At 39.1% G+C, this 20322-nt stretch overlaps 1 protein-coding gene across 5 annotated transcripts in view; it reads right to left on the reverse strand.

Annotated features, from left to right (window-relative positions):
- KLF12 (KLF transcription factor 12) overlaps positions 1–20322 on the reverse strand; it is a 445357-nt gene that overhangs the window by 52958 nt on the left and 372077 nt on the right. For all 5 annotated transcript variants that reach the window (XM_057494510.1, XM_036893684.2, XM_057494511.1 and 2 more), the window contains one exon: positions 15882–15944. In XM_057494510.1, coding sequence (XP_057350493.1) covers positions 15882–15944 — 63 coding nt within the window. The remainder of the gene's footprint in view (positions 1–15881; positions 15945–20322) is intronic.

Consider the following 20322-nt stretch of genomic DNA (forward strand, 5'->3'; position numbering starts at 1 on the left):
GTAAGTCAAGGGCACGCCGCTCTACAGCTGAATCAATAATGGGAGTGGTCATGCGCTAAATCATGTATCATTTCTCCATTTCAAGGATAGTAATGTCCCACTAAGGAGGTAATACATGCTGTCTACACCGGGTAAAAGGCTGTTACTGTGTGTCTGACACCTTCAAAATGGGTCTTTAAGCCCAGAGAACCATCAGCATTCTAATGACATCTCACAGTGGAGTAGCATCAGGCTGGTAAAGATCCACAGATGAAACCAATGAAAGAAAATACTGCACTACCGTAAGAGAATGTGTCTACATGTAGACAGACAACGGTGGAGTTGTTATTAGTTCAATCATTTTTCAGTTTACATACCTAGTCAATAAACCACACTATGAGGTACACTGTGGGGGCAAAGGAAATGGGAGTAAACACATTTTTTAAAAACTTATAAATTAAAAAATTTATACACGAAATGAAAACAATATAAATAATTTCTACTCTTGGTTACCATAATGTTGAACAATGTTAATGCCCAAGGCCAACACATGAGACAATCTAAGTGTGGTACACTGATGAGGCAGAGAAAGCTCTACCTATGACAAAGAGGCAACATTATCTTTATAAAAGACTATCAACACACAGCAGCAATATAACTTTGCTAACTCATTCATGTGAGTTTGAATTCTTCCCCAAAGACAGAAGCTCTTTGAAGGTACTAAATTCCCAGTATTAGCATAGTGCTTAGCACACACTGGGTACTCAAAATATGTCAAGATTTCCAATTAGCAAATTGTTTTAATTAAGATCTTGAAAAAACTCTTACAATATCTCAGAATGTTCAGCAAATATTCTAGAAGAATTAGAACACTTCAGCTTAAAGCCATGTCCCATCCCTTTCTTCCTTCTTGAAATATTTCTTGAGTGCCTATTGTATTTGGGTCAGACCTTCTGTAAGACACTGGGGACTTAAGAGTCTAAAACAGAGAGGGATACACTCAAACACACACACATGCACACATTCCAGGGTTTTTACAGAAATACTTGGTGGAGACCCAGAGGAGGATGTGACCAATTGAAGATGTCATCAGCAAAGACTGGGGGCTTAAGCTGTAGCGAAGGCTGTGATCATTAAGTGAGACTTTGCAAAATGAGAGAAACTTTGGAAAACATGAACATTTAAAAGGTAGGTAAAGGAAGAGGAGTGAACAGGAAGGATGTAGCAGAAATATCAAAGTTAGATTAGCATATCATACTGGGGAAATCAGTTAACCTAGGTCTCAATTTTGTTCTTTGTAAAAGGGACAAAATACTTTCTAGACATTTATGAGGTAAGTAACGTTAGCTATATATTAGCAATGGGCCTACATAAACTAGCTTTGCATCCTCCTAAAATAATAATAATCAACATTTCTTGAGTCTGCTAAACACTGGCCTTAGAGCCTTATATGTATTAGCATATTTAATATTCACAATAACTATGGGACAGGTATTAATAGCAAGTCCCATTTTATGAATTAGGAAACTGAGGCACAGAGAGATTAAACAATTTGTCTAAGGTTACAGAGTGAATACAAGGTAACTGAAATATGAAAATAAGCAGACTGATTCTTTAATCCGCACTCTATTCTGCCTCTCCTCATTTTCAAGATTAAGATGATAACACCTTTGAAGACATCACAAAGAATGGTTATGAGAAATAAATGAAATCATATGTATAACAGTGGGTGAAACTATAAAAAGCTTAAGAATGTAAAATGTCATTGAAAGGTGGTTCTAACAAAGTACATTATTTCCTGAAGAAATCAGACTTCAGTTTCCCTTTGGAGAGAAGTGTTAAAATGAGGAGTTTGCGGAGAATCACTTTGGAGACCTCTACCACCAGAGGATAAATGATTTACCAGCAATATAACCAGGCAGGCCTGGGAGCAAATTATCGATTTCATGGCCCATTTCTAATTCTGTATCCAGTTCCCTCTGTCATCAGTAGCACACAACCCACATGGAAGGCAAAGACAGACACAAATGATGTTAGAAGATTGTCCTTGATGGAGTTGGTAATCAGGAGCTGGCATTTTAATACAAATAGTAACTAACATAGGATCCTACTCTGTCCAGACCTTTAACCTGCATTAGTACATTTAAATTCTAATCTACAGAGCTCTAATCTACATTACCTCTGGGTAAATGTATTTTACCCAAGAGGAAAACAGTGGTGAGGAGTCTGATGACTCGCTTAAGGCCAATGAGCCAATAAATGTGGTGGACAATGGTTTGAACCAGCATTGCCCCATTCCAAAGCCTCTGCTTTCCCCACTGAGCTGCTTGGACTTTTATTTCTCATAGTTATTCACTCCAGGTCAGCTTTAAAGGCCTTACAAAAATTACTGGCATACAGAAATCTACATTGAGTTCTTTGGAGGCCACATCTCCCTCTGTGGCCAATTATACCACTGGATTTGCTTTGATGGACATTTCCTATAAATGATCTTCCCTTATTATCATCAGGAGGGCCTTTTCGATAGTCTCAGTGTGCTCTGAGACTACGCCTATAGCTGCTATGGTCCTGGGGTGGTGCAGCTTCTTAGCTCTATAAAGGATAAATGATTTAACTCTTCACCCCAACATGGGTTGATACTTTGCACAGTGCCACTTAAAATTCAGTACCTGTTGAGTCAGCTAATAGATTACAAAGAAAAAGAGATTTACTCTTTGTTCCACCTGAGAATGCCATGTGCCTTAATCCTGTTAAACTGCAGACCCAGCATTTAAATTTTGTTCCAAATCCTACATTTCCAGAGTTGTGATGTTTGTGGGTGTTATGTCTGAGAAGGCTGGCAATAAAAACTAGAAGGTTGGTTTTCAAATCCATCAAGACACACAAGACACAAAATAGCCATTGACTTAGCATACCTGAAGGACACAGAATTAAAAAAAAAATTACCCACACAAAGCCCATCCCAGAGGTGACCCTCTTCTATTGGACTAATTACAAGGAAATATAAAAGGGCAAGCCTTTATTAATCAAGCTCTTTTCACTCAGCCATGAAGAACTGTTAGGCAGGAAGAAAGCAAAGAGACAGGGTGTTAATGTAGCCTTATAATTAAATTCAGAATCAAGTGGATTGGGGGAAGGACATAAATGGAAAAGTCAGATGGAGGTAAGAATTGGAATTCTAATCCTTTATAATACTATATAGTTAGTGGAAACAAGGAAAGGAAAGCTATTAAATATATACTTTTAAAACATCAATGAACTAAGTCACATTTAAAAGAAAGGTGAACAGTGAAAATAATACCAGTGAGGTATCTTGTAGCATCTTGTCTTCCAGAGTATAAAGTACTTTTCTACATAATCACCTCCATTTATTTTCATATCATCCCTGTGAAACACATAGGTAAGAGCAGGCATGAAGAACTCAATCTTGCCCCACATTACAATAGAGAGTGAAAATCCCAAATCTCTGAAATTCAGGTCACTATTCTACCATGATCCTTCAAGCGTTTGGTCAAGTATTAACAATAATAAGCAGAGAAACGGTAGAGAAGAAAATAATCTTGTTGCCCTCTGAATCTGAGTATTTCTCTTTTTCTTAAAATACTGAGTAAGGAATGGGGAACAGCCTTGAGAAAACGCAGGAGAATCACCCAAATCAGGAGATCAAAGTTCTGATCCTAGCTCAAATCCACTGTGCAAACTTGGACAAAGCTCTTTAATCTCCCTGGTCCTGTTTTCCCCCCAACAAGACGAGGAGGTTGAAAGAGATTACTCATCTCACTGATCAATACACCCTGAGCCTGCTGTAACAGGTGCTGTGCTGGAAGCTGGGAGATGAGGGTCCTCACAATGGAAGGTCTCCACCCAGAGATGAGAAGGCGGGAGAACCATTACACACAGGCAAACAAGTGATGACCACACAGTGATGAGGGCGATAACTGGGTTCATACAGTGGCATCAAATGAGAGGAAGAGGAGGCTGGGGCATGGGGGATTGTAGAGAAAAGACTTTGCACAGAACTGTTAAGCAGAGTCTTTCAGAACTGGTGTCCTTGGCGATCAAGGTGTTTAGGATCTCATTGTGCCAAGGGCTTAGGACTTCAAAATGATGGCAAGGCATGGCAGAGCTGTAAAGAGAGGAGCAATCCCATCTACATTTCACAAACATCACCGTAGGCATGGCCAAGATTGGATATAGGGGGAGTGGAAAGAATATGGATTTGAAGAGACCAGTTAGGTGATCAAGTTAATATTTCAGGCAAGATATGATGAGGGCATGTGTGATGATGAAGAAGTACCAACATTGCCAAGGAATTTAGGAGGAGAAATGTTAGACTGGATGATCAAATGGATGTTGGTTTTGACAGAATTGCAGTTAGTACAATGCTTCTGGCATGGGTGACTGGATGCGGAATAAGGAGAAAATTGGGTTAGGAGAATGTGCAAATAGGCTCTTTTCTAGTGCTAATGTCTTTTTGTGGAAGGAAGAGGTCAAGGTGTTTGGTGTTTTGGGGGAAAATGCCTTCATGTATTGAGACCTATTTATCTAGTTGAGGATGGGTGTCTCACCAAGAAGCCCAGGGCTGGACATACACTGGGGCCGGTGGCATCATTTTATGATGGGCTATTACACACAGGCAAACAAGTGATGACCACACAGTGATGCAGGCTGCTTAAAGTGCACCATTATAGCTTCCGTCTGATTTGCCTGTGGGTATTTGTGGGTCGACCACTGTACTTTAGCTACCAGTTGATATTTTACAAAATTTTTATCTTCAGAATTTCCTCACCCTCCCCCCCAATTTTTCTATCCCTCATCATCAAATACAGACATGTACACACATCCTTGGCAAATGTCATTTATATGTCAATGACCCCCACATTTGTATCTGTAGATCTTCCCTCTCCTCCAAGTGTCAACCACAGCCACAAGCTGTCCAGACACCAGTGAGGTGTCATCCTGGATTCTTTATTTTCTTCCATAAGTGACTGCCATTGACACTGTCCTCAAAACATATCTTAAATCCATCCACTCCTCTCCATGGATAGCACTGCAGGCTAAGCCACCGTGCTCTTTTCTCCTTAACCACAGCCCAGCCTCTTCACTCATTCCCGTTTCCACTCTTCTAAATCCTTTCTCCCTGGAGCAGCCACACTGAGCCTTAAAAATATATCTGATCATTTCATTTTCTTCCAGTGGCTCCTGTTACACCCAGACACAGACATGATGCTCCTGTCTCAGCCAACCTCCTTGCCCACACTTCGGTTATCTTACGTGCCTTGAATCTTCCCCACTTGCTCCCATCCTGGGCCTCTGGGGGTTGTTTCTAGCACCTGGAATAATTTCCTCCAGATCCTCACATAGCCGTCTCCTCATTCAGCTCCCAGCTTCAACATCACCTCCTTTCAAGAGGATTTTTCTGACTTTGGATGGCTTTCCAGTCATCTCCAGTCAGATCCCTGGTATATTTCACCAGGACACTTATCCCTGCCAGATATTTGAGAGTTGTCTACTTGACTCTACTCTGGTATGCTCTGAGAGCAGAGGCCCCGTTTGCCGCATCAAATACAGTGTCCTCACAGTGCAGGAAATGGACCAGATTACTGTGGGCACCATAATTTTACTGAAGGAGGGAACAAATGAACACAAATATTCTAGAAAAGTGATGATGCTACCAAGTAAAAATAACAATTCCTGGCAGTTTCAAAAGTGTTCAGGTTTGTAAGTGATGCAGAATGTAAATAGTTAAATAGTGACTGAAAATTGAATACAGGCTAAGAGAAAAAGCAAACGTGGCCAGTACGTAAGGCCCACATGGCAGCTAGGCAGATAAGGGACTTAGGTCATGTGTTCTAAGGAAGGAAGCAGTAGGGTTTAAAATAAGCACGGAACACTTGGAACACTATCCTCATTTCCTAAAAAGTATTGTTGATACAACCCGGTATTTTTAAAGTCCTTTTCTTACTGAAAACCATCATCACAATTGTCAGCATATTTGATGAAGTCTTCCATTCAGGAGAGGAGAGAAGTGTGGACAAGAAAGCTCACACACATGTCCTCTTCGTATTTTCTCGCCTTTCTATGCCAGTGTGTTCTGCTCTAGTGCTCCAGGAAGTACCCTCCCCATGCAGTATGGTGTGAATAGTGCCCCCTGGGGTTGTGTAATGTGGCAGTCCTGAAAAGAGAGAATCATAAGCCAAATGTGGTTGCACAACATGTCTAGCAGTCTAGGCTTCTTTATGAGGGAGGCTTTTCCATTGAAAATGTCCTGATTAAAAAAAGTTAAATTAAAAAAAATGTGTCTGGCCGTGTCCAGTCAGTTCCTAATACCCAACATGAACAGGGGCCAAACTGCCTGTTATTCTTGAGGTTGGTGCTGTGCTTGGGCTCAGGTTTTAATGAAACTTAGGTGAGCCTCAGGCTTCCTTCCTTTTGATGGTATTCCCGGGACTCTCAGTTCTCATTTCCAGGGATTCCCTCCTACTTGAACTTCCCTGACAGACAGGAAAGCATTAGCCACACAATGAAAATGTAGCCTTCAAGGAGCTCCTGATGTAATATTTAAAAGAGATAGTGTGGATTACGGAAAAGACATTGTCTATTAGCCAGGGTAATAATGATGCTTTCAAATGACTGAGATCATATTGTCCAGGAAGAAGGTTTCCAATGATTTAACCTAAGTTTTTATGATCAATAACAAAGCAACTATCCACAAAAATAGAAAAACCCACTAGGGTCAACAAAATCTCATAGGAAATATTGGCAGGCTACCAATGGCGAAGGGAATAGAGAGAGTCTAGTCTCACTTAGAGGTACAGATGGAGTCAACTGGCTGCATTTCAGTTTTATGATGATGTGACATCAACGTCTACTCAAGATCATTTCGTGAGTGCTCAAGGTACACTCTCAAAATTTATCAATTTCTACCTCTAGATGGCAGCAACTTTCTTCTGTTCTCAACGTTGTTGCCTGTGGCCTTTGTTTCCTATCACCACTCTCACTCCATACTTGCTTCTCTTTCCCAAATAAATACTTCAGCCTGCAAAGTTTAGGGAAGATTACTGTAAGCCACTTTCCCTGTAAGAAATCAGCCCATGAGCGCAGTTAAGCTACGGGGTTCTTCGAGAGTACAAAATAATTCAGGTCTAAAGTGAAAAATAATAGAAGGCTATTTTCTTTCTCCATGCCTACCAACTGCCAACTCTGAGGAAAGCAATGTTTCCTTTTCATTACAGTCCTCATAAGAAAAAAAGGCAATGAGTAGAGGGAAGGGAAAATTGATGGAATTGGAGAGATTTCTATTTTACAGTAACATTAATTTAATCCTATGGGTGATTTACATCATTGCTTTCTAAGGGATGTAACCTGTATGTCCACTTATTAAGACATTCTGAATACAGGTTGTTAGAGAGACTGAACGATCATACAAAATTGTTGACATACACTGAGTTACCTTTCTATTTGGTTTTCACAGAAACTGAAGTAAACTGGCTCCAACTATATCCTAAAAAAGCTCTCATTTCAGCTTGGATGTAACATGTGCCCTTTTCAGAGCATGTATTTAACCTAAAGCACTGGAACCCCAGGCCTACCTAACGGCTATCTGCCTGACCAAGGACTCTATAAATTGTTAGAGTTAAGAAGGACCCAAGAGAATTGAAGGAAATTACAGCCTCATTTGAGGCTATAATAAATGCTGGGTGTGTCAACGAATCACCCAGTGGTAGTAAAAAGATGCCATTTATGTAAAGTTGACATTTGACTGTTGGTTACTATCTAGGGTTTAAAGGACTTTCTTTCAAGGTGATACTATGAAGAGTATTTTTTTGCACTCTTTCCAAGAGCTAATTTGAATAGTTAGGGTCAGACACCATGCATTCATTCATTCAAGAGAAACAAGGCAGTGCAGGAAGCATACAGACTTTTTTAGTATAAGTGAGAAATTCACACAGAACATAAGCTTGTAGACTCAAGCTTTATTTGTTTCATAGGAAGTTTCTCTATTTTGACTATTTCGTGTATTTTATCACAGAAACTATGTATGTCTGGTTTTAAGGGCTGCATTTTTAAATATGTGATTCAAAGCAGGATTTCTGGGAAAATGGATGGTTTGAGGAGATTAGGATGAAAAGCTGTAAGGTTCCAGGAGAATGGAGTCTATTTTGATTAAATTTTTGCTTTGGGCATTCAGTAATCAAGAGTAGGACCTGACAGAGGCCATTATTTTAGTTAGTAATTGTAAAGTGTTTTTATCATCCAAAATATAGGAAAAGATGGCCTCCAAGGAGTAAGATTCAAGTTCACTATCTTTAATGACAGCTTCCAGTTCAGTGACGTAGGAACAGTCGTTTTTGAAGTGTAGCCTTTCCCATCACTGTTTGGTCCCAGCACCTTGTCTTCCTTTGGGAAACTCCTCATTACCTGCGGTCTTAGTGGCACTGCTCACCCAGGCTCCCTCCCTTCCTCGGCCGAGGGCTGGGCACCTGCGCTGGGCTGGCCCGTCAGACTCTGGCTTGCTCTGGCAATTCTGAGGAGGTGGCATGGGGGCAGGTGCTCACCCTCTGGGCCTGCACCTGCTCATCAAGTCCTGCTCGTGGGACCCTGGGCCTGCTCTGCTTCCTGCATTTCCTGTGGCCCACCTCCTGTTTTCCTTTGACTCTGACACCCTCTCCTGTCCTTCTACAAAATTATCTTTAGCTTAAGTTGGCCAGACTCAGTCAGTTTCCAATACTCCCGATGAAAGACCTTCATCCAATAAAGGAGACTGCAATGAATGAAAATGAAGACAGAGGTAATGGCTACAAGCAGACAGAGGATTCCAGCAGGGTCCTCAGCGCTCCAGGCACGTGTTAGCTGTAGGCTTCTGTGGAGCAGCTGTGAATAAAAACTGTGTGATATTGGGCTGGTTTTAATTTTTGGATAAATATGTCACACCCTATTTATTGTTATCTAAAGTAATTAAAAGAATTATATTATGAGGATATTGAGCTACCTTAACTAATCTAGTGCTATACTAAAAAATGTAATAAATAGTCAATTTTAAGGAAATTACTAAGAAACTTTATGAAAGTTTAGTGGTCAGCTGAGAATTATAGTAAGGTAGGAATATATTTAATTTTAAAATTGCTAGTTTAGTGTCCATGTGTACACAGAGAAATCTCCATGGCTAAAATGACTGATGTAAAAAAAAAAAAATGCTGATACACCCAGCATTCTCATAGAGGAATCCCTTTAACATCTGTTATCTGTATTCAAGAATACACCAGGACTTTTGATTGGGTCCCCAAATTAGTTATTATTCTTTCAAATGCATGTATTTAGAAGACAGCTATGATTAGCTGAAATTTTTAGCCCAAATATACCCACTGAGAAATACTATGACAGACCAAGAATGTGGCATGCTCTGTGTGTGTGTGTATATATATACATATATCTCCATACATATATATCCATATATATAAAATAAGATCTTCATTTTATTTTGATATGTTAATTATAACATGACTTGAACTAGTGCTACTATAGATACATATTTTTTCATATTGGGACACAGTTTTTTTCTGCATTATTCACTAATGACTCCCTGTATCCCCTTGTTCTTCATGTTGTATTACAACATGATCATTATTTTAAAGTTCCACACCTATCTGAACAAGTTTAGCAGGCAAGAGATTGTACTGGAGAACAACACACACTGAACAACTTAAAACTCTGTAACAAGCAGTAGTTTCAGTAGCTTTCCCAGAGTAACTCATGATTCCTGATGGTATAATTTTAAATATCCTTAAAGTGCATAAAACCGACCTAAAAATATAACAATTATATGAAAAATATGCCACAAATTCCAGAATTGCAAACCACTACTGTTTTGTTATTTCTTTTCTTCTGATTACTTTGGATTTAACTTGCTCTTTTTTGGTTTCCTAAGGTAGAAACTTAGATTATTGATTTGAGATCTTTCTTCTTTTCTATTGTATGCAGTTGATGCTATATATCGCCTTCTAAGCACTGCTTTTGATGCGTGTTTTCAATTTTGATAAACTGTGTTCACATTTTCATTTAGTTAAAATTTAAAAAATTTCTCCTGAGATTTTTTTCTTTGACCACGTGTTATTTAAAAGTGTGTTGTTCAGTTTCCAACTATTTTTAGGTTTCCCAAACAAGTTCTTTTGAACACTGAACTAATCTATTTTGTACTAAAATTAGTTAAAACAACAGAGATGTTTTACTACATGACAGTATGCCTCCTAACTACAGTACTGAGAAGGCAGGAATCAACACAGTGTATACAGACATGATCTATAGCTTCAGATTAGGTTTTCGGTAAGATTCTAATAATATGGCTCTAAGCAGCAGGTTGGTACAAACAAAATACTCCCAAAGTTTTTAAAGAAAAACATCTCAGAAGTGGTGACCTTTAAGACTCCACATGATCTTATACCCCTAATTCTCTTTTAATTAGGGAAATAATTGCAGGAAATAACCTACTTTACTTTTTCTCCTAATCGTCTTTCTTGTGACTGAAGCAGTACTAGATAAAAAAAATCAGCTGATACTAACAGGAATTTGAAACACTTTCATCATGAAGTTTCTTGCTGAAATTCTGGGTAATTGAAAATTTAGGAAAATTAGACCCAAGGACAATTTGCAAGAAGGAAAAAAAGTTTCAAGTACACATAACTGTCACAAGGTAAATTTGAGAAGGTGGTAGAATTAAAGAATTTAACAGCTGATACTGAATTCATAACATACAGAAAGATGTGAATTTGAAGGGATGTAAAATGTAGCAACACACCAGGGGATGTGGGGGTGGCCAGGGAATGCATATTTTTTCATTGTAATTTAGTATGTGGACAGAGAATTTGCAACAGCATTCTTGATTAGGTGAACTATGGCCTTTTTCCAAATCTGTTATGAAGCACTGCAGAGAGCAAGCTTCCTGACTAAATCTAAAGGCAACCTGCTGTTACTTATTTGCCAACACGCACGGATTTAAAAAACCCACAAAGGCCAGGTAGGCATTCTGGGAACTCAAATTTTCACATATTAAAATCCATATATATTATCATCATTTTTACCCTGGAAAGCAAGAAGAAAGGCAGTGGAATGCTCTGGTAATTAAAATGACATGACCAATATTATCTACAAAGAATGAGCATGCAAGGATCTGAAAGATGAGTAAACACTTTGGCAGGGACTAACCGCCATGCATCGGAGTGGGCAGCAACGTCTTCCTCAGGCCTCTTTTGTTTCTTCTCTCTCTCCCCCCATCCCATCAGTACCATGGGAATCTCCCAGACAAAAGCCTTCTGCTTAGCTTGTAATAAATTAAATATCCATCTTATTTAATTTCTGGCATTTCTCTTGCTCTACCCACAGGCTGCTGACTGCTACATCATGGAAAGATGACTGGACAGGTGTTCAGAGACCTGGATTTCTGCCATATCTGAAGTGTTACAATTTTATCTTTGGGCCCCCACTTCTACATGTGGACAGTGAGGAGTTGCACTGGACATGATGGTGCCTACATCTCCTGTACAGCTCTGAAACTGGCAGCTGCTGCAATTGGAAATGCTCTGTCCCTCCTTACAGGGCTCGTTCTGCAGCAGCTTTCTGAAAGGTCCCTGGTATCAACCTCAGTGCCTTCTTCTATCACAGCAAGAGGCTTAAACGAGAAGGCATATTCTTACTTTTATGACAAAAATCCTTACTAGTTATAACCTTCAGGAGTCTCAGAGTCGTGCGTAACATTTGCAACGGTACGCAAATAAGTATTTAAGTTCATCATAGCACTAATACCTATCAACAAACATCGAAGCATGAAAAAGCTCTTCCTGCCCTCCACCCAAATTTGTGACACAGAACTTCTCCACATCCAAAGGTGAAACGTGATTCAACCCAGAATGGGGTCATAATTTGTACAGATACTCTATTAAAACTGGAGCATTTTTGTGTACACAGCTACACAATGTCTCAGGCGTGTTGGTAAGAAATAAATAATAATTGAGACTGGTGGTGGCAGCTTCCAGTTGGTTAGAGAAAATTATTTCTACTTTCCTGATGACAATTCCTAGTAAAGATACTTTCTTTTTTGATGTCATTATACAAAAAGCCCAGAAACTCTCTATCACCTAACACCATTGCCATGGTTATGTAACAACCCTAGGCAGATGTTTGGGGTGCACAGCACAGCCACTACTACCACCACTATCAAAGAACAATACATGCCCAAGTCCTTCCAAACCTTAGGAATGGAGCAAGTGGAAACGAGAGAAGGGTGGAAAGCTTTAAAAATGAACATATGCTAATGTGTATGTCTTCAGAACTGTCACATTGATCCTGGAGATGCCTGGAGCCTGAAATGAACTTCCATGTTCAGTTCAGAGATATTTCCCACCAAGGTTCTCGCTGTCCTGCTCCAACCTACACACCGAACAGTGTCCAGAATTCTATTATACCTTTGGGAATAAAACAGCTGAAAGACAACTTGGAAACAGCTACTTCCTGTGGGTTTGATCTCAAAATGTAACAGCGTCAAGCAAAAAGATCTGTAAAGAACAGAAGTCTACTGAACTGCACATTTGAGGCTCTAGTAAGATTTGCCTCATTTCTCCCCATTTGCCCCAAATGGAGCAAAGTATGTTTTCCTGGCATTGTCATTTCTGGCAAGAAAGACTGGCAAATGCTCAAAAAAAGGTTTATATATAGCTTTTGGACAAAGGAAGGTGTGATGACCTACACATAAGGCCACTGGTGAAGGAAAGATGTGAGATATGACACCTGGAATAGAGAAGGAAATTCACACACTGTACCTCAAAGGCTTCATCAATCCTCAGATCAATAAATATTTCTATTGTGGGGTGGCAGGGAGGGGAGAGCCATTCTGATGCACAGAGTTTATGTCTGCCTGAATTTGGTACCTTTGATTAATTGAGTATTAACAAGTTGTGCAACAATCTCATGTTCTTTATTGGGGTGCTAATGTATCCTGCAAGACATTCTTACTGCCACTCTTTCATCCCTGGGAGTTAACAGATAGTTACAGCGAACCTGGCTCCATCCCAACATCTGGCACTGGATGTGCGTTTCTCTGCTCCCTGGTTATGTACATTTGTTACCACATCTTCTTTCCATTCCAGCAGGTTTGTTTGCCACGAACAGACATTCTTTCCAACACATTTCTTCAGGGTCAGAGGAAATAAATGCTGCTCCAGGAATGAGGCCAGTGGATGTTGCCTCTCATATTACCATTATGCAAAGAAAAATACTACTAAGGGTTTAAACCTTCTTTGCTCAATAATAAACACTGGTTTGATAGCTCAACCACAGCCACTGACATTTACAACCGACCAATTTCCATGCATTTCCTATGCATAACTTGTAAATTTAAGCCTTTTTGCCTTTTAGTGATGTTTAATTGCTTAATTAATGGATAATATTTCTTAACTGCTTGGAGCATTTGTTAACCCAGCTTCACAAAATCACCCAACATCATTCACATATAGTTTGCTGATCTAACTCAGAGCCAAGCCATGTAATTCTATAAATTATCTCAAACTTCTCTTTTGGGGACAGCAACTGCCATTTTCCCTTCATCTCCATTGCTAACATGAGTATTTAAACTTCCGGGATTTTCTGAGCCAATATTTCACAAATAGCAAGCCTTTATCACTTAACTAGATGTAGATGCTGGGTGATTCACTGGGCTTCATCACAGCCAGGTGATTTACTTCCGTACCAGCTGTACAGTATTTGCTTAAGGAAGATTCCAGGTAGTATATATAATGGAAATTTTAACTAATTTCTGACCAAATAAAGTACATGTATTAAATCCATGTATGCTCCTACTATAGTGAATTCAGAACTGCCTCCATTTTATCTATATGGGAAACCACTATCTCACCCCTGTCTCACTACTCTGCTTTTCCTAATCTGGGTCTTCATTCAAAACCCTTTTTCTCTGGGATGGGTTTTCTGACCCTCCTCTTCCTTCCTGTTGTACTTCCCTATTCTCTACTACTGACTCTCAAATTGGTCTTAAACAAAGGTGGTAACATTTTCCTCTGAACATTATATGTACTATTGATATATCTCCTTAGAGCATTACCCGTATTTTATTATATATCAGATGTTGCTTGTATGGTACCATGTAATATGTATATGTGACATCACACACACACACAAACACACGCCCACTCTCTCTCGCTCACACCCCTCCCCCACAAGATGAGACTCCTGAGGACAGAAACCATATTTATTTATTTATCTTTCTGATCTAGTGCTTTTCACAATGCCAGGGGCTCTAAATATATGTTGCTGAAGAGATAAAAAGTTGATTTTCTCAAGGCTAGTAGCAAAAATCCTTTTCGTTTTTCATGTATTATTTCTCTGGAGATGAAAGTGGTTTAAACTTACTAACCAAGTAATATACTATGAATTATGTAGGAACAATTTACTGTTACCCCAATACTCCAGAAAGGAAAAGTGAGGGAAAGAACATTTGTTATTTACTCAGTGGTCCACGGTTAGCCACTGAGAAGTAAGTTGTACAAACCAGATCTCGGAACTGACAATGTTGCACTCTGTCCATTAGCTTTTGCTGCTCACTTGAACATCTCATATTCTCTACACGTAACAAAGTTTCTTTAGTACAATATGCTTGTACTGAGAAGGAATATCAATTCCATGCAGGCAAGAAAAGACCTATTTCTCCCTTTCCTTTTATGTAATGGCCGTCAACATTATTATTCTCCCAGCTTTCCAGGTTTGACAGGGGACAATATGCCTTAGCGATTGTGAGAAACCATGAAGGTTGCTCCCGCTTTTAGACAGTGTGCAACCAAATGGCAGTGTCCTCTGTGCTCTATTTCCCCCTCTGTGACAAAGAAAAGCATAATATTTAACAACATCACCAAGCTATTGTGAGGGTTAATTAGATTTAATGGGGGAAGGGAGGCAAGCTGATTAGGCACTATTCAAATTCAAAGAATCATTATTTTGTGTCTAAAAATAATCATGATTTAGGAATAAAATTAATTTGGAAATTCAATATTTGGTAATCATCTTCCCATACTTAAAAAAAAGCCACAGTTTTTAATCAAAATCCCATTCTAAGCACAATTCAATGAAGTAAAAACAGATCTGAATTTCTATTCACCTTTAAAGTAATAGAGTAAACAGTTCAATCCTTGTCTATATTTTTTTGAAGATAAATTATGTGTAGAAAGGCTGATTTTGTGAAATGGAGTGATATAAAAAATCTGGATTTTAAGCCTACATTAATATATATTTTTGTTTCATAAAAAGTGTTTGTGAATCACCTTGAATTGCCTCTTTAAAGGATCAGTAATCAGTGTTCTGTGGCTGAGATAACTTTTCAGGTCACTTCTGGTAAGTTCCATCTATATTTTTGTCCAGAGAGCTAGTCTATTAAAGATCTTTGTATTTGTCAAAGGAAAAAAAAAAAATCCCTGGATATTTAATGCTAAGGACAGGAAAAAAGTCTTCTAAATAGTAATCATCAATATTAAAATAATAGATTAATTTACCATGAAAATCTCCATGAGGAGAGGTTGGTACTTGAGCAAAATCTGAGTTGTTGCTTAAACCCCACGAAAACCTTACAATATCTTCCAACAAAAGGGAAACATTCTTTTAAGGTGTACCAGCTGATAATCTTGGAAGATATACCGTAGCTGTTAGGAAAACAAAGTCGCACTGGGTTTTTAGTGAGTGAAGAGTTTTGGCTGGAGAGAAACTCTATTGTGTTGATTTAGAACTTTCCAGAGGAAGGGACACAATGTAGTTCAGTTACAGAGAATCAGGAGTAATTCTCTTTCATTGAAACACAGCCTATTAAAATCAACTTAGACACATTTTCATAACTTAGAGGGCATACTCACCAAGCAAACTTCTGGCTATTCATTCGGTTTCCCCGGACTCTTGATACTGGGGATGGATGAACCCTGTAGGTAGATAAGAGTAATCCAGTTGTTGAGAAAGCATATTCCTAATGACAAATGAACAAATACAAAGAGATCTGCTTTATAAATGATCTCTTTTAGATTTGCTTAATATAAATCCCCCAGAACCTGATCACCTCGTAGTAAATGAATGCAGTGAGGTTCTTATACCTGCAAACCTGCGAGTCTTTCCTTCTGCACCATTTGTACTATATAACGGGCTTGTCACAATGTTCACTGTGAAGACACCCACAAAAGCAGGACCACTGGTTTTAATGAACTGATTGATTCATTCAGTCCAACAAAAAGCGACTGACTACACAACCCTTGCCAGATTTAGAAGTGTCTAAATGTAATGTGAAGTATGGTATTTGCCTTCAATGAGCCCTTTCTGCTTCATGTTTCCACAAGGAGGGGGGGATTGAAAAGAAAAAGTGCACAGCTCCCTCAACCAACTTCTGGATTTAACATCCTAAAAAGCAAGACAATGGAGGGGATCAGGATATGCATCCCCAAAGTATGTCACCTTGACAGGATTATTTTGAGCTGAAGGCAACTCAAATGTTTCTTAAACAGCAGATATAGGAGGAGCCACCTTCCTTTCATAAGGCTAAAAGCAGGGCATAAATTTCCCCTTTGTAAAGGAAATTTTCATCTGTAAAGGTGCCTCCTCTCCCATACCTGGAAGAGCAGTAACACATACAACTCTCATCACTGGAGATGGTACTGAGACGGGTCTGCATAAACAACCCTTATTTACCATTAATTTCTCCCATACATTTCCTAGTCCCCTTCCTACAATTTTCCCCTGCTAGAAGCCCAGACCTTCTTTTCCTCTGACTAGTCATTTCTACACAATTTATCACCCTCTGTTAAAACGGTATATGAGCTCCGAATTATAACCACTCCTTTGAATTACTCATCACTGAGTAGTCCTGCATGCATGCATGTTGCATCATAAACTGGTCTTTTTACTCTTGCTAATTTTTCCTCAGTTTAATTTGCATTCCTCTAGAGATTGGACCTGAGAAGGTAGAGGGAAAGTTTATTTTTCCTCCCCTTAATAACTTCATTCAAATGTCCAGGAACAGAATCTGTGGGAATGAGGGAGGAAGGAAGGATGAACAGTCATTTTTAGGAAAAAAATCCTTTTAGATGTGATGCTCTAACTGCTGGGCTTGAGAAAAGCTAAGTCAACTCAAAACTTTACTTTAATAATGGAGAAGTAAAAACTATTATTTTACAAGCTTTCAGGGTTGGCATCATCCACGGGAAATAGTTTATATTTCCAGGAACTGTTGGTATTTTCTAATCAGGAGCTAGCTACTGAACCCCACGTCTTTGTGGGTCACTGATGGGCAACACAATACGCCCTACCTCCTGCTTCCTTGCCCTCAACTCCCTGCTTTGTTCTACCTCTACTAGGATTTGTGAGAACCTAGGATTTACTAGGATTTTTAGCTTGTGTTATCTTTACTTGTTATGTCTCAGACATTACTCTGATTTACAAGACAAGAAGAAAACAGGAGTTTTAAACCGGTCTTTAAGTCCAGTTAGAGGCAACAGCTCCAAGGTTCATTAAAGTCCCAGTTCTCCATAGTTGTTAAGCAAGTGGAAATCATTTCAAAACAGATAATACAGTTCTAGCCCCTCAGAAGGGCCAACTGCCATCTTTCCATAAATCCGGAGCCAGACCGCACTTTGCCCTCGGAAGGCTTCTTCCTTCCAATATCCCTTATTAAGATTCTTTTCCTCACAGCGTTTCTCAATGGCTGCTGCAGCTGAGCCGCTCAGCACCGATTTTCTGCTCCGCATGGGGGAGGGGATGTTAATTATGCAGAAAGATGGAGAGAGGCCAGACAGCCCCTCTGGTGAACTGTCTCATTCAAGCACGGCCCACTTCCTGCTGTTTTGCAGCTACAAGGATCACCTGTTGGTCCTGGCATCTGGCCAAGCTGGGGCCTAGCGGAAATGACAGACTCAGCTAGAAATGAAAGCCAGCTCCTAGTCCAGTACCCCAAATTGGAGGAGAGAGAAAAAACATGCAATTAAAAGGCGTAAGAATTATAAAAATGGTAGCAAGCCTCATTTTCTTATTCTTTTTTTCACTCTGCCTGCTCAAAACACAATCATCATATGGAATTATGGGCCAAAAAATCATCACCCCAGTTAAAGCCACCTGACCTAAGGGAAAATGCAGGAAATCCTCTTGAACCTTCCCTATATCCACACTGAGATGTCAGAGTCCTACTACCTAAATAAAGTTTTAAGGAGTAATAGCTCCCAAACTCACAGTTCTTTAATCCATTCTACATCCTTTAAATGTTTCTCTTCTACTGCTTCCTCTTTAACAACAGTATTTCTATTCATCATAATTCCACCAGGTGAAGTTTGATGTTAGAAGTAACTCTAATTGATGCTTCTCATTGCATATATCAGTAGAGAAAAATGGACCTCTTTAACCTCGAATTACTATATTCTCGAGGTATTTGTATCTTTTAGCAAAATTTCAGCAATCTATAGATCAAACTCAGTAAGTAGATCATTTCTATAATGGTTTAACAGTCTACAAAGAATTCCTGATTGTTCATGTATGTCAAATAATTATAAGGTTTCTTTAATTAAAAGTAGTAAGCCAACAAAGCTTGTTTTCCTTTCCAAAGTGAATAAATTGATAACCTGGAGCTCACATCATCCAATAAAGTAGACCATAAAAGTCTGCATTTCAGTTATTCCCAAAATTTTCTTTCTTCAAGGGATCTGCAGAGTTTTTGTGGGCTCAGTCTTTAAATTGTGACACTTTCTGCCATCGCCTAACTTCTTTCCACATATAGCAGCCATGCAGGTAGCAAAGTCAAACCCCCAGTAGGAGAAACCACCACTTAATCTGCATATCATGCATTATTCATGACCTCCTGATTCCTGCACCTGCATCTAGGCAGGAAGCTTGCAGGGAATGTTCATTATTCTTCTCTTAGCCTCACACAGGCTCCATTACTGCTAAGCCACTTTGTTCTGTAACTAAGGGTTTTAGGCCTTAGTTCTAACTGCTAGATATGGAAGAAAAAAAAAATCACTGTGCTGAAGAAAAGGACAATCTTGTTGTTGTATAACATGTATTGAATCCTACAATGTGCTTTTCTGAGACTGACGGTTAATGTCAGATGGAAATGCTCATATTTGGTGATTTACATTACACAGAAAAAAGAAAGCTGTATCATTAAGGCCATGTATACTAACCATTCCATTTAAAGCCACTTACTCATCTGAGACAGACAGCATGTTTATAATTTCACCCAACCCAGGGCTTAATTTAGCTTTCTTGCTAAGCATGTAAAGACTTTTTAGATATCTTAATACAAAAATGACTCTTCCTTCTTTGGGTATAAGCAGTAAAGAACCTGACCCTCAGATCTTACACTTTAATGATTAACCTTTACAGTAAAACAACAGAATATATTGTTCTGTTTTTCAATGTTTTTATGAACTTACCTGAATGGCTGGTGGCTGGAGGTGGGATGTGAAACCTGGATACCCAACACAAATTGATGATTACTAATGAACTGCTGAGGAAGGATACTGAATTGCCCTTTTTTACTAACCCCACACCCCCCAGAGAAAAGCTATGACAACTGACAGTTTTCTAGCCCTAAATGGAATTAGGATGAAATGGTTAAGAGTACAAATTGTGTAACTAGCCTGCCTCCACTATTTACCAACAGTGTTATCTTAGGATCTTACGATACGACAAGTTACTTCTCTTTGTGATTCACTTTTCTTATACGTACAAATGGAGCCAATAATGGCAGCCGCCTCCCAGGGCTGTGAGATTTAAATGAGCAATAGTTGTAAAGGGCTTAGGACAGTGCTTAGTGCCCAGGAAGCAGACAATACCTAAGGTATTGTCACTAGCAATGCTGAATGGATTGGAAAAGATGGGAAGATGGAGCTGGAATATACCTCTAATTCCAGGGGATTGCAATGACAAATGTGCTCTGTAGAGTCTTAACTACCATGCTTGTATGACTTCACCAAAGGTGAGGAAATAGGAAAGAGAAATGAACACATATAGAACAACATGAACCAAACACCATAGTTGGTTTCTAAGGTATGGCTTACTCTCTGGACACATTTTTCTGTTCTTTATTAGAAGACCTATCTTCTGTTTACTAAACAGCACTTCAGTTATGTCCCATTCAAGAACAAGTCAGTAATCATAACAACACAAAGTCACTCCCATGCACTAAGCCCTTACTATGTGCCAGATGTCATGCTGAGTACTTAAGACACATTACCTTATTTGACCTTCATATCCTTATTATCCACATTTTATCTTTGAGAAAATAGGCTTAGAAGAGTTAGGTAACTTGCCAGGTCACAC

Source organism: Manis pentadactyla, chromosome 17 (genome assembly GCF_030020395.1).
Source record: "Manis pentadactyla isolate mManPen7 chromosome 17, mManPen7.hap1, whole genome shotgun sequence".
NCBI classification, from domain to species: domain Eukaryota; kingdom Metazoa; phylum Chordata; class Mammalia; order Pholidota; family Manidae; genus Manis; species Manis pentadactyla.